Source organism: Rana temporaria, chromosome 4, assembly GCF_905171775.1.
Source record: "Rana temporaria chromosome 4, aRanTem1.1, whole genome shotgun sequence".
Lineage (NCBI taxonomy): Eukaryota > Metazoa > Chordata > Amphibia > Anura > Ranidae > Rana > Rana temporaria.
The window spans coordinates 460,623,550-460,637,494 of record NC_053492.1 but is presented as its reverse complement, the minus strand read 5'-3'; the positions used below and the strand labels follow the sequence as shown (position 1 = coordinate 460,637,494).

The 13,945-nt window shown below is 46.8% G+C and overlaps 1 protein-coding gene across 1 annotated transcript in view; it reads left to right on the top strand.

Annotated features, from left to right (window-relative positions):
• Nucleotides 1-4,665, top strand: part of CLHC1 (clathrin heavy chain linker domain containing 1) — a 70,082-nt gene extending 65,417 nt beyond the window's left edge. Inside the window, exon 12 of the mRNA XM_040351661.1 lies at nucleotides 4,374-4,665. Coding sequence (XP_040207595.1) covers nucleotides 4,374-4,570 — 197 coding nt within the window. The 3' untranslated portion in view covers nucleotides 4,571-4,665. The remainder of the gene's footprint in view (nucleotides 1-4,373) is intronic.
• Nucleotides 4,666-13,945: the final 9,280 nt, after the last annotated feature.

Genomic DNA, 13,945 nt, shown 5'->3' with positions numbered 1-13,945 from the left:
ACCGGTCGTGTGTACATTTTCGTTGAGGAAACTGTCGAGAAATTCGACGAGCCAAAAAGAGAGCATGTTCTCTATTTCCTTGACGGGAATGGAAAAAATTGGCTTGTCGAATTCCTCGACAGCCTGATAAGGAACTCGACGAGGAAAACGATGTGTTTCGCCCGTCAAGTTTCTCGGTCGTGTGTACAAGGCTTCAGACTCCCATGCCAAGTTTTTAACAGTTTGGGACCCCTGGATATCCTATAATGTCCATCTGAATATAGCACCCCAGCCGTTGACCTATGTGGGCTTCTTCCTTACCCCGTCCCTCCCCACTGCCCCCTCCTATCTTTGCCCATAATACTTTTCCTTCTCAGTTCTTCTCTGATCTTCTCCTTTGCACTTCACTCTCTTCTGTGCTCCCCCCTCTTGTCTCTTCTTGGAGTGTTTACATTCCCACTTTTGAAGAGGTGCCCATGATAGATAACATGGAGCATTCCTGATGGAGACCATCATTATCCTAAACTCTTGTACTAGCCATGGAGTTTTTTTGTTTTCTCATAATTAAAGATATCTGTTATATGCATATGACTTTCTGTACCATGGTTGAACTAGAAATTTTGAAGCCATGGGGGAAAAAAAAAATTTTTTTTCTGAAAAATTGAAAAAATATATAGTGTGGAGTAAGGCCCCATTCACACGAGGCGGACTCCGTCGCTACTGCATGGATCGGCCGTTCAGGTCCACCGTCAAAACTGACAGGCGGACCTGAACGGTCCGTCCGTGTGAATGGGGCCTAAAATTGTACAAATTGAAAGTAATTTTGTTACACTGGTAGTATTATACAAAATATAAAGTATAATCAGCGCAATATAAACACATAAAACAACAAGCAGCTGAACACTAGGATTCAATTAATAAAATTCCTGAGCATAAATATAAAGTAGATAGTGCAGCGCTAAAAATCCAATAATAGAAAGTCCATAGTAGAATCTTTTCTAAAAGTGACTGGTGATGGGTAAAAAATCATGCAGGTGCTGTAGAGTGGTAATGAGTAGTACTGGTAGTATTATGCTTGAATTAAAAGTACAGCTTATTAACCACTTCCATACCAGGCACTTGCGCACCTTCCTGCCCAAGCCAATTTTCAGCTTTCAGCGCTGTCGCACTTTGAATGACAATTGCGCGGTCATGCTACACTGTACCCAAACAATTTTTTTTATCATTTTGTTCCCACAAATAGAGCTTTCTTTTGGTGGTATTTGGTCACCTCTGCGATTTTTATTTTTTGCGCAACAACAAAAAAATACAGAACATTTTGAAAAAATAAAGTTTTATTTTTTTCTGTTATTTTTTTTGTGAATAAGTAAGTTTTCTTCTTCGATTATGGGCACTGATGGGCACTGGTTAGGCGGCACTGATGGGCACTGATAGGCGACACTGATAGGCGGCACTGATGGACACTGATAGGCGGCAATGATATATGGCACTGATGGGCACTCATAGGTGGCACTGGGCACTCATAGGCGACACTGATGGGCACTCATGGGTGGCACTGATGGGTACTTATGGGTGGCACAGATGGGCACTGATAGGTGGGCACTGGGCATGGATGGGCACTGAGAGGTGGCACTGATGGACACTGAGGGGTGGCACTGAGGGCATTGCTGGGCATCACTTGTTTATCCCAGTGCCCATGTTGCCAGTCAGTGCCCATTTGTGGGCTTTCCTGGTGGTCCAGTGTGGGCATCCGAGGGGGGGCTGCGCTGATAATCAATCAGCGCGAACCCCCCCTGTCAAGAGAGCCGCCGATCGGCTCTCCTCTACTCGCGTCTGTCAACGGCTCTTCCTGTTTACATCGTGATCAGCCGTGATTGGACACGGCTGATCACGTGGTTAAGAGCCTCCCCCGGAGGCTCTTTACCGAGATTGGAGATGCGGGGTGTCAGACTGCCCGCATCACCGATCACCGCGTTGCGCGCCCCCAAGGGCGCGCGCCGACATGAAATCCTGCAGGACGTCAATAGACGTCCAGTCAGGATTTTACAACCACTTCCCGGACGTCAATTGCGCGCGCCGGCATTAGGAAATAAACTAAACTTGCTTTTTTTTTTCGCAGTTTTTTTTTTGTTAATACTACAAATGAAGCAACAAGGACTGTATATGTTAAGCACATTTCAACTATATTATGAGAATGGGCAACCATCCCCAATAGGTAAACATTATGCTGTGATGGTGCAGAATATTAATTGGAATAATTTAAAGGTTAAATAATAAAAAACTAATTTGACAGACCCATTTACCCTCTTACCTGACAATTAAGGCCTGAGAGGACAGACACTATCATTTACAGTATCCCAACAATCGCCCAACTGTAGTGGGTAACAAGATGGAGCCCGCAAGCAAACTGAACTGGAGCCTTTCCCTCTCCAGTGCTCTCTATTGGCAGAAATGCATATTACTCTTGTTTGAGAACTGCATTGAGAAGTACAGTGTTACTTGAATTGTGTTCCAGGATTTGCTTGTCTTCATCTTGGAGAACTTGCAATAATTTAAGACTTCACATAAAGTCTCAGAAATCTTTCACTAAGGTCTTCATGTCCTATAGTTTTAATACCATGTCATAGATATATTTATCATTGTAAGAGATCATATTCCACATTTTTCCCCTCAATTTTTCTGCAAACAAAAACAAAAAAAATGCTTTGAAAAAAACTTTTTTTTTTTCCATTTTTTTTTTTTTACAGGCCTTCCCATCTCTAGGTGGGACCCTTTTAAAGACCGCACCTCCGTTCTGAAAAAATCTAAAAATCCATTAACATTAAATTTTTTAAAAGGCCTTGGGAACAAGCCTAGGAATACAGCAGGAAGAGTGAGACAGTGGCCCGGATTCAGACATGAGTTACGATGGCGTATCTCCGGATACGCCATCGTAAGTGAGTGGCGGGGTCGTATCTAAGCGCCTGATTCGTAGAATCAGTTACGCATAGATTTCCCTAAGATCCGACCGGCGTAAGACTCTTACACCGTCGTATCTTAGGCTGCATATTTACGCTGGCCGCTAGGTGGCGCTTCCGTAGATTTACGCGAGGAATATGCAAATTAGGTAGATACGCCGATTCAGAAACGTACGTCCGCCCGGCGTATTTTTTTTAACCTCGTTTACGTTAGGCTTTTTCCGGCGTAAAGTTACCCCTGCTATATGAGGCGTATCCTATGTTAAGTATGGACCTCGGGCCAGCGTCGAATTTTCCGTCGATTACGTAGTTTGCGTAAGTCGTTCGCGAATAGGGCTGGGCGTAATTTACATTCACGTCGAAAGCATTGGCTTTTTGCGGGTTCATTTGGAGCATGCGCACTGGGATACGTTCACGGACGGCGCATGCGCCGTTAGCCAAAAACGTAATTTATGTGGGGTCAGCCATCATTACCATACAACACGCCCACTGCATGGAGAATTTGAATTCCGCGGACTTACACGGACCACATACGCTACACCGCCTTAACTTAGGGCGCAAGTTCTTTCTGAATATGGAACTTGCGCCCTAATTTACGGCGGCATATCGTATCTGAGATATGTTACGCCCGCCGATAATTACACAATTGTATCTGAATCCGGGCCAGTGTTAGTTACTTTTCTAATAGCTGTGGTAGAGATGCAGAGGCAGGAACTCCATAAGAGCAATCTTACTACTGGAGTCTCCAAGACAGTGGCGGCCGGCGGAATTTTTTTTTTGGGGGGGGGCAAACAGTATGCCAACCCCCAGTTGGTCGGTCAGTCAGTAGCACTTGCCCCATCACCGGCGGCTTCCACAGCTCGGCGGCCTCACATTCTCCTGCTCTCCATGGGTCATCGTGGCGATGGCGATAGTGGTGGCTTCCGTTTTCCTCCATCCCTCCTTGGCAGCCAATCGGGAGTTTTCTCTTTTCAGCCAATCGGAAAACGGGTCTCACGCCCCGCTTCTGATTGGCCGAATTCATGATCAGTGTTTCAACAGCGAATGTTCATTCGCTGTTGTTGCACACCTGGGTGGGCTCCGGTCGCACTCTCTGTGACCCGAGCCCACCCTATTTTGAAGCTTATTAGAGCCTCTGGCTCTAATCGGGTGCTTCAAAAAAATCCCTGGCTGCTGTAATTCATGTGCCTGGTGCCCTGAAAGGGGCCGGACGCATGAATAAGGGGTGGTCACGGCGGTCATGGATAGATTCATGCTATGCATGAATCTATCCATTGCATAAAGAGGGGGTGGCGTCCAAGACAAATGAGGACCTCCTGTACACCCATATCGTGTACAGTATATTATGTTTCCAAACCATTCTTATTTTGCTTTTCTTACCTAAACTGTGCCTTATTTTTAATTAAGACTAGTGCCAACATACGATCTTTTCCGCAGATGCTCTGGAACAGGTCATTCTTAATGATGCGGTATGCACAGCAGAAGGTTGGGTGGAAATCGCTGAAGAATGCTCCAACAACAACTACAGGCGACTGTCTGAAAGGATCATGTCTGTTGTCATATCACAAGATGGAGTGATGGAGATTCCACCGAAAGACGAAGATGCAAAAATTATGGAACACGTGTATATGTAATTCCTGTGGTGTGGCAGCAGGGGGAGCACTGCTACTGACATGCAAAATACATTTTATTCTACAATCTAGGCTACAATTACATGTGTTGTTTTGTTTTTGTTCAGTTGTGATGTAATTCTTTATCTGTGTGTGTGCATATACAGTATTTTTGTTTGTCTAAAAAATAAGGCTTTGTTCAGACAGGTGTTGACACCCGTCCTGCATGCAGGCTCTCTTTAATACTGTGACAGCCTGTAGAGGTGGCTGCAGACACAGCGACTGCATGGGCACAGTCGCATGCCAAAATGTGACAGCTGTGCTGGAGTAGATGTACGGACCCAAACACACACTGGCCCGGATTCAGATAGAATTGTCTATCTATCGGCGGGCGTAACGTATCGCAGATACGTTACCCCGCCGTAAATTAGGGCGCAAGTTCCGTATTCAGAAAGGACTTGCGCCCTATGTTACGGCGGCGTAACGTATGTGTGTCGGCGTAAGCCCGGCTAATTCAAATGTGGATGATGTGGGCGTGTTTTATTTAAATTACATGTGACCCCGCGTATTTGACGTTTTTTACGAACGGCGCATGCGCCGTTTGTGAAAAAATCCCAGTGCGCATGCTCGAAATTACGCCGCAAATCGTCAATGCTTTAGACGTGAACGTAACTTACGTACAGCCCTATTCGCGAACAACTTACGCAAACGACGTAAAATTTTCAAAATTCAACGCGGGAACGACGTCCATACTTAACATTGCGTACGCCTCATATAGCAGGGGTAACTTTACGCCGGAAAAAGCCAAACGCAAACGACGTAAAAAAATGCGCCGGGCGGACGTACGTTTCTGAATCGGCGTATCTACCTAATTAGCATATTCCTCTCGTAAATATACTGAAGCGCCACCTGGCGGCCAGCGTAAATATGCAGCCTAAGATACAATGGTGTAAGACACTTACGCCGGTCGGATCTTAGGGAAATCTATGCGTAACTGATTCTATGAATCAGTCGCATAGTTACGACCCCGCACACTCAGAGTTACGACGGCGTATCCGGAGATACGCCGTCGTATCTCCTTTCTGAATCCGGGCCCCAGCCTGCGTTCAGAACTATGCGCCCACTCCTGCACATGATCTGATCGATCAAAATACAATCATATCTATAAACAAAGTATCTCAGTTCCGCTGATCAATACAAAATGAGTAATAATTATCCACCCTGGCCGTTTGACTCAGTTTGATCGACTCCCAACTAAACTAGTGTCTAAATCAATCCGAAAGGGAATTTGCAGTTATTCGATTGGTTCTGATTCGAATGGCTTCATAGAATCACGCATCGATTGGATAATAAGACCAAAGCATGCTTGGCCACCATTAGAACTTATGGATAAATGTACTAAACGCATTACGTAGTGTAAATAACTTAACCCTTTCACTTCTGTTAAATTGCGCATTTTTGGTGAGAAAATTTACTAAAGACCTGCAAAACTGTATGTTTTACAATGCAGAGTAATTGTAGAATATGAAGGTGATAGTTGCAGTTTTTTATGTTCATTAAAGGGGAGTTCCACCCACAATTTCACTTTTTAAATATAAATACCCCTGTAATACACAAGCTTAATGTATTCTAGTAAAGTTAGTCTGTAAACTAAGGTCCGTTTTGTTAGGTTGTTACAGCATTTAGTTAGTTTATAATCTAGACCGTGGCCATCTTAAGTGTGGGCATCATGAAGCCAGACTGTATGACTTCCTGGATTTCAGCCTTGCAGATCTCGCACATGCTCAGTGCTGCACAAGCGATCTAATAGGTTTCAGTCAGGTTTCCATAGCAACGGGAGTGTCAGAGGAAGTTGCCGCCCCTTCTCTATGCAAATAGGCTATTTGCAAGGACTACTGGGATACATGATGCCTATCCCAGAAACCCTTGCGAATAGCCTTGTGACTTAATAGCCTAGGCTAATAAGGAGGAGTAATGAAGGACTACAAAATAAAGGTATTTACAAGCAACAAAATACTTTAATATTTGTGCAAATGTTATTTCAAATGGAAGTAACGTGAATATCTCATTAGTGATTGGAAACCCTTAGGCCCCGTACTCACGACCAAACATGTCTGCTGAAACTGGTCCGCGGACCAGTTTCAGCAGACATGTTTGGCCGTGTGTAGGCACGAGCGGACCATTTTTGGGCGGATCAGACAGGTTTCCTTGTACTCACGAGCAGACATGTCCGATGAAACCGGTCCGTGGACCGTTTTCATCGGACATGTCTGCCCGGGGACTTCTGTTCGATGGCTGTACACACCATCGAACAGAACTGCGCGCGTAAACAATACGCGGGGCGTGTTCGCGGTGTTGCCGCATCGATGACGCGGTGTCGCCGCGACAATGACGCGGCGACGTGGACGGGCCTGCCTTTTAAATGCTTCCACGCATGCGTCGAAGTCATTCGACGCATGCGAGGGATGGCGGGCGGCCGGACATGTACGGTAGGTCTGTACAGGGGACAGGTTTCCAGCGGACTGTTTTAAAGCAAGTCCAGGAAACAGTTGTCCGCTGGAAACCTGTCCCCTGTACAGACCTACCGTACATGTCCGGCCGCCCGCCATCCCTCGCATGCGTCGAATGACTTCGACGCATGCGTGGAAGCATTTAAAAGGCAGGCCCGTCCACGTCGCCGCGTCATTGTCGCGGCAACACCGCGAACACGCCCCGCGTATTGTTTACGCGCGGAGTTCTGTTCGATGGTGTGTACAGCCATCGAACAGAAGTCCCCGGGCAGACATGTCCGATGAAAACGGTCCACGGACCGGTTTCATCGGACATGTCTGCTCGTGAGTACAAGGCCTTACAGACCACTTAGACCTACAGGTAAGCCTAGATTAAGGTTGTTGTAAAGGTAAAAAATTTTTTTCCTAAATAGCTCTTTACCTTAGTGCCGTCCTTCTTCACTTACCTCACCCTTCCATTTTGCTTTTAAATGTCCTTATTTCTTCAGAGAAATCCTCACTTCCTGTTCTTCTGTCTGTAACTCCACACAGTAATGCGAGGCTTTCTCCCTGATGTGGAGTGTCGTGCTCGCCCCCTCCCTTGGACTACATGAGAGTCAGGACGCTCTCTACGTTGCAGATAGAGAAAGGAGCTGTGTGTTAGTGGGCGTCCTGACTTTCCTGTATCTCAAGGGAGGGGGCGAGCACGACACTCCACACCAGGGAGAAAGCCTTGCATTACTGTGTGGAGTTACAGAAAGAAGAACAGGAAGTGAGGATTTCTCAGAAGAAATAAGGACATTTAAAAGCAAAATGGAAGGATGAGGTAAGTGAAGGAGGACTGCACTAAGGTAAAGAAAGCTATTTAGGGGGAAAAAAATTACCTTTACAACCCCTTTAAACCTAGATTCTCCTGACTGAGGGCCTATAAGTGAGCTATCCTCTCATCTCCTTGTTATCCATATGTAGCACTACCCCCGAAGGAGCTGCTGGTTTGTTTTGGGTGGCACGTTACCTCGTGGCTCTTCCGCCGTCCTAGGGGTGTATGGTGCATATAGCAGTAACGGAATGTCCACGACAGGTGTCTCTTTCTGTGCTCTTTATTACCCAGCCGGGTAAAAACATTAAGACTTGTAGTGCAGAGTAGAGGTGAAGTAGAAGAAATAGCAGACTCAGGCGCAACAATAGGGAAACAGTCCTGCTCCCAACAATGCTTTGTATTCTTCGCAACTCCAGCCAGAGTGGGTATAGTGTACCTGGACAGGCCTCTCTCACTGACCTGGCAGCCAGGGTATCGCTCGGACTTGAAGGAAAAGTCTCTGCCACAGACCCTCTCTGTGATTGTGATTACGGAGATGATCCTCCTTGATAGAATTGCGTCTGGAACTCCTTCAGATAGTTTTCGGGTACCGACTGAGAGGTGACCAGCCTCTCAGTGTCCGGCTACCTTGATCCCCGGTGGTTTGGGCTATCCAATATGCCCTTGGTCCTGCAGGACCTAGATGGCCACACTTAAAGGGTATGTAGCGCTCACCACCGAAGGAGCCACTGGTTGATTTGGGATCGGCGTATTAAGTTACCAAGTTCTTCTGTCTAGGGGTGATACTTGTGTGTGTGGATGAAAGAACAAGTGTCCAGCCGGTAGCGTGAGTTTCCAATGCTTTATTCCCAGGCCAACAAGGCCAACATCAACAGTACACACAGTAGAGAAAGAGGTTGATGAGTAGGAAGAACTTGTAGCATCAGGCCTTGGATATCAGAAGCATAGAGAGCAAGCCTGCTCTCGGCACAAATAATTCAAACGTCGCCACCCTCGCCAGGGTGGTTGAGTGCCCCCTGGACAGGCAGTTAACTCGGACCTGGCAGCCAAAGGGTCACTCGCAATAATCAGATCACTGGGAGGAAATAATGCCTCTGCCACAGGCGTAGTACATTTTCTTTGTATAATCGGAGTATAAGGATAGCGAATCCTCCCAGTAAGTCTTACTCTGTAGGATCACCTACTGACAGCAAATATAAGGTACCTGTCATGTAGCGTGGTGATCGGATCCCCGGTGGTTCGTCCAGGCCTCGCAGACAACCTCAGGTTCTCACGAGCCAATTCCCCACCGTTCAGCCTCCAGCTTAGGATCTGGAACCCAGCAAGCTGCTGGGGTCCCTTTCTTCATCAAAAGAAGGCTCTGCAAGGTGCACAGCCTCAACCGGGCAGGCCATGAGGATGGGGCCCGCGGAAGCGCACCCTGAAGGTGGATGCCGCACCTGGAACTCGGGCCCCGCAGACTACCCAGCAAAATGGCCGGTGCCCCAGATATACCCCCCGCCAGCATGCCCAAAGAGGTAAACTCCTCTGATTGGCTGCTGGGGAAGGATGGTTCTGTCAAAACCCCTATAGCGCCAACTGTCGCCCAGGGGTGGCAGCGCACCCCTGGACACACAGACTGACCCAAGAGGCAGTTCTGAACTGACAACAGCACAAACTAACAATTAGTGAATGGGAGCAACTGAAATCTCCCATTCCCCCCTAACTTTAGCGTAACGCCCCACTAATTTTAAGGGGGGGGCGCTACAGGTATCTGATTGTACTGTATTGCTACTGTGTCCCTTATCATAGTTGGTGTTTATCTTTTTTTCTTGTATAACGACTAGGAGACTCCCACGGTCAAGGACCCTTGGTGGTGTCAGCAGGAGTGTGGCTCAGTTTAGGGTGAAGAAAATAGCAGAGGATCCAAATCTGTCAGAGGCTCTTTCGGGGTAGTGCTACACACATATGAAGTGGGCCTTAAAGACCAACACTGACCAAGGACCCCATTAGGTCTAATCTGCTTTTCCTGGTGCCTTCATGGCAGCATACATATGGGGCCTTCATGGCAGCATACGCATGGTTAGTTGCTCCAACCCCGGCCAACCCACAGGACAGATTTAACTCTATAAAAGAGAGCGACGACCCCCCGCCCCACCCCACCCCTATTCTCGTAACTGGACTCAATTTAGCATCAAAACGCACAATAGTGGGATGGATTGTGCAGATTATACACAGAGCTTACCGGGCTAGTGGGCTTTCTGCTCCTCAGGAAGTGAATACGCCACGCACTCGACAAGAGGGATTTCATCTTCATGGGCTGCATTGGCAAAGGTCTCCCCTGAGATAATTCACGAAGCAGCAAGTTGGTCCTCGTTTTCCATGTTTGTGGCTCAATACGGCCTAAAGCCAGCTAGTCTCGCCTCCTGGGATTTTGGAAGGAAGATCTTTTTCTTTTTCGTAATAGTCAATTAAAAATTCTGTTTTCTTCAGCATTCCCTCCCTGGTAGCGAGTTATTTGCCATGCGTATGCTGCCATAAAGGCACCAGGAAAATGGAAAATTTGATACTTGCCTTTCCGTAATTTATTTTCCTGGTGCCTATCCATGGCAGCATATTCCCCTCCCTTGTTCTTTTTTGTATGGCTGAATTGAGTTTAGTTAGGAGAATGGAGGTGGGGGAGCCTCGCAATTTTTCATAGAGTTATAATGGTCCTGTGGGTTGGTCGGGGGTGGAGCAACCCACCATGCGTATTCTGCCAAGAAGGCACCGTGCGTATGCTGCCATGGATATAGGCACCAGGATAGGAAAATCACGGAAAGGTAAGTATTCAATTTTTCTTAATTCTGTAATCATGACAATGTACGGGGAAAGGTAAATCAATGGCTTTTTGAAGGTTGCCGCTTTTGAAGAGAAATGAAATGTTTGGTGATGTGTCAAAGTCTGAGGAAGAGAAAACAGAAAGTGGCTTAGCTTGTCGGCAACCATGCTATGAATTTTGGGGTAGAATTTGCTTTCAAGAGAATGAAGAGCAGATAGAGAACGGTTCACACATACAGGATATTATATACAATGCATGATGTTATCTCAGGCTCCTCTCTGTATGTCACTTCCCTGTCCTTTTCCTGTCTGGGATCATCACTTCTCATAGAACCCGACTCCAGGAACTGCTACATCAGTGTAAGAAAAATAAATGTGTGTTAGTGCCTTAACCACTTGCCTACCGGGCACTTTCCCCCCTTTTCCTGCCCAGGCCAATTTTTCGCTTTCAGCGCTGTTGCACTTTGAATGACAATTGCGCGGTCATGACACATTGTACCCATATGAAATTTTTATCATTATTTTCACACAAATAGAGTTTTTTTTTGTATTTATGGTATTTAATCACCATTGAGTTTTTTATTTTTTGCTAAACAAATAAAAAAATATATAGGTAGAGTTAGGCCGACTTATCACTAGAATCTAGGCCGACTTATGTTTAAGCGTTTGCTCAAACAGAGATACGATTAAACATATCTAAGATAAGACGGCTTGCGCCGTCCTATCTTAGGTTGCAATTTTTCGGATGGCTGCTAGGTGGCGCTTCCATTGCGGTCGGCGTAGAATATGTAAATGAGTTGATACGCCAATTCACGATTGTACGCCCGGCCGCCGCAGTAGTTTTACGCCGCTTCCGTAAGGCATTAGCAGGCCTAAAGTTATTCCACCTATTAGGTGGAATAACAATGTTAAAGTATGGCCGCCGTTCCCGCCGCGAGATTTTTTTTACGTAGTTTACGTCCACGTCAAAATAAATCAATTGGCCCGTGCGGCGTACGTAGCCGCAATGCACACTGGGAAATGTAGGCGCCCGGCGCATGCGCAGTTTTGAAAAAACGTGAGGTCAAGCCTCATTGACATTAAATACGCCCCCCCCCCAACACATTTGAATTAGGCGCCCTTACGCCCGCCCGCTTTAGGCTACGTCGCCGTATATTAGCAGGCAAGTATATTGAGAATCATTACTAGCCTAGCTAATTTACGGCGGCGTAGCCTAAACACGCTAAGCTACGCCGCCGTAACTTTAATCCAATGTACCTGAATCTACCTAATAGAAATTTTTGAAAAAATAATTTTTCTCCTTCACTAATGTGGGCTGATGAGGCTACACTGATGTTTTCGGATGAAATACGGATATACATGTATCCCTATGGGAATCCAATCTCATCAGTCCCCGCTATGGTCCCTTTCTGCAGACGGAGGAAAATCCTATTTTTCCATCCGTCTTCGGATCGGATGAACGCGGACAGATGGTCTGTGTGCATCCGACCCCCCCCCCCCCATAGAGGAGAGTGGCGATCTGACAGTGTGCAGGGACCGCCCTGTCACCTGCCAGCTCAGCTGGGTTTAATGGAGCAATCCCCGCTGAGCAAGCGAATGTTAAAGGTACAGATCATCACAGTGGGCCAGATTCTCAGAAGAGTTACGACGGTGTATCTCAGGAAACACCGTCGTATCTGTTTTTGGCCCCGGGTATCTATGCGAGTGATTCCTAGAATCATTTTCGCATAGATACGGCCAAGATCCGACAGGTGTAAGTCACTTACACCGTCGGATCTTAGATGTAATTCGACGCTGGCCACTAGGTGGCGTTTACGTTCAGTTCTCATTTGACTATGCAAATGAGCCTGATACGCCGATTCCCGAACGAATTTGCGCCGCGTAGTCGTCGTTTACGTCGTTTCCGTAAGCGTAAGGTTACCCCTGCTATATGAGGGGTAACCTTACGCCAGTCCGCCGTATGCCATGTTAAGTTGGCTACTTGGCTATCATCTGCTTCTGCTTGCAGATTTTTTTCCCCTCTTTTTCTCTGACACTTTTTAAACAGCTTTTTTTCTTTTTCCTTTCTGCTAATTAAGGGGAGGGTTTAATTGTTCACAGGTGTGTGTTTGTTCACAGGTCTTCACAGGTGAGTATAAAGTAGCTGTACAAGCTCCCAGAGGAGCTGACTCCCAGTTGATGGTGGCTTCACATGTGGACTCTCTGACCAGAAGTGCATTCTTTGATCAAAAGTGCCTGAGTTAAAAACCAGGAGTTTGAAACAGGAGGTAAGACAGGAGTCTTCATTATTTTTTTCAATCACTGATCCAGAACAAGCTTGCAGCTAATAAAGTTGGAACTCTTGCTATATAGATTCAGCAGTGCAGCAGACGCTCTCATCTTAGTCTGCTCACCCCAGGGATAGTGAGAGCAGGACGCTCTCAAACGAGTCGGCTCTCCCCAGGGATAGTGCAGCCAGGCAGGGTCCGCCCAGCTCTCGGTTGCTGCAGACACAGCACAAAAAAACAGGACTAAGACCCCCCCCCCCCCACACCCCCCTAGCCAATTGATCCAGGGTTGCACCGATCGCTGTTAAGGGGTCAGGAAGGAATTTTTTCCCCCGATCGCTGCAGATTGGCACAGCACGCCTGGGGTTTTTCGCCTTCCTCTGGACCAATCGGGGAGAGAAGACTCAACGAGTGACGGCTCACTTGGACAGTCTTCCACCCATCACGTCTGGCATCTCGCGGCTCTTCCCGCATCCGCGCCAGACCAGGCCTCATTCGCGGCCGTCGCAATTAGGAAAGACTGACGACAATGTGACTGGCGACAATGGCTAATCTGCGATACTCTGCGGACTCTATTCGGGGTCTGAGACAATTCGCAACAGCATTACCAGCCGTCACCAAAAAGGCCTTAAAAATAGAGCAACTTTTGAGATTCGATCGACGATCGACCATCAAAAATTTTAACTATTTAACCCAGCTCAAGCACATATCATGTGCTTTGATCAACACAAGATCGGCAGTAAAACACAGATTAGAAATCCACGATTTCTTACTACAAAACGATCTAGACTGCCTCTATATTACAGAAAGCTGGCTCTCAGACGACTGCAACACCATTCTCGGAGAATTGGTGCCAGAAAACTATCGCATTATAACGCAAAACAGAATAGGGCAAAGAGGAGGAGGCCTGGCGGTGATCCACAAGAATCACATTACAATCACTAAGCCAGCCCTTCAAAATCCTCTTCCATTCATGGAAACCCTTACTCTTCAACTTCAAACTTCCCCCCAGGAGACTGTTCAC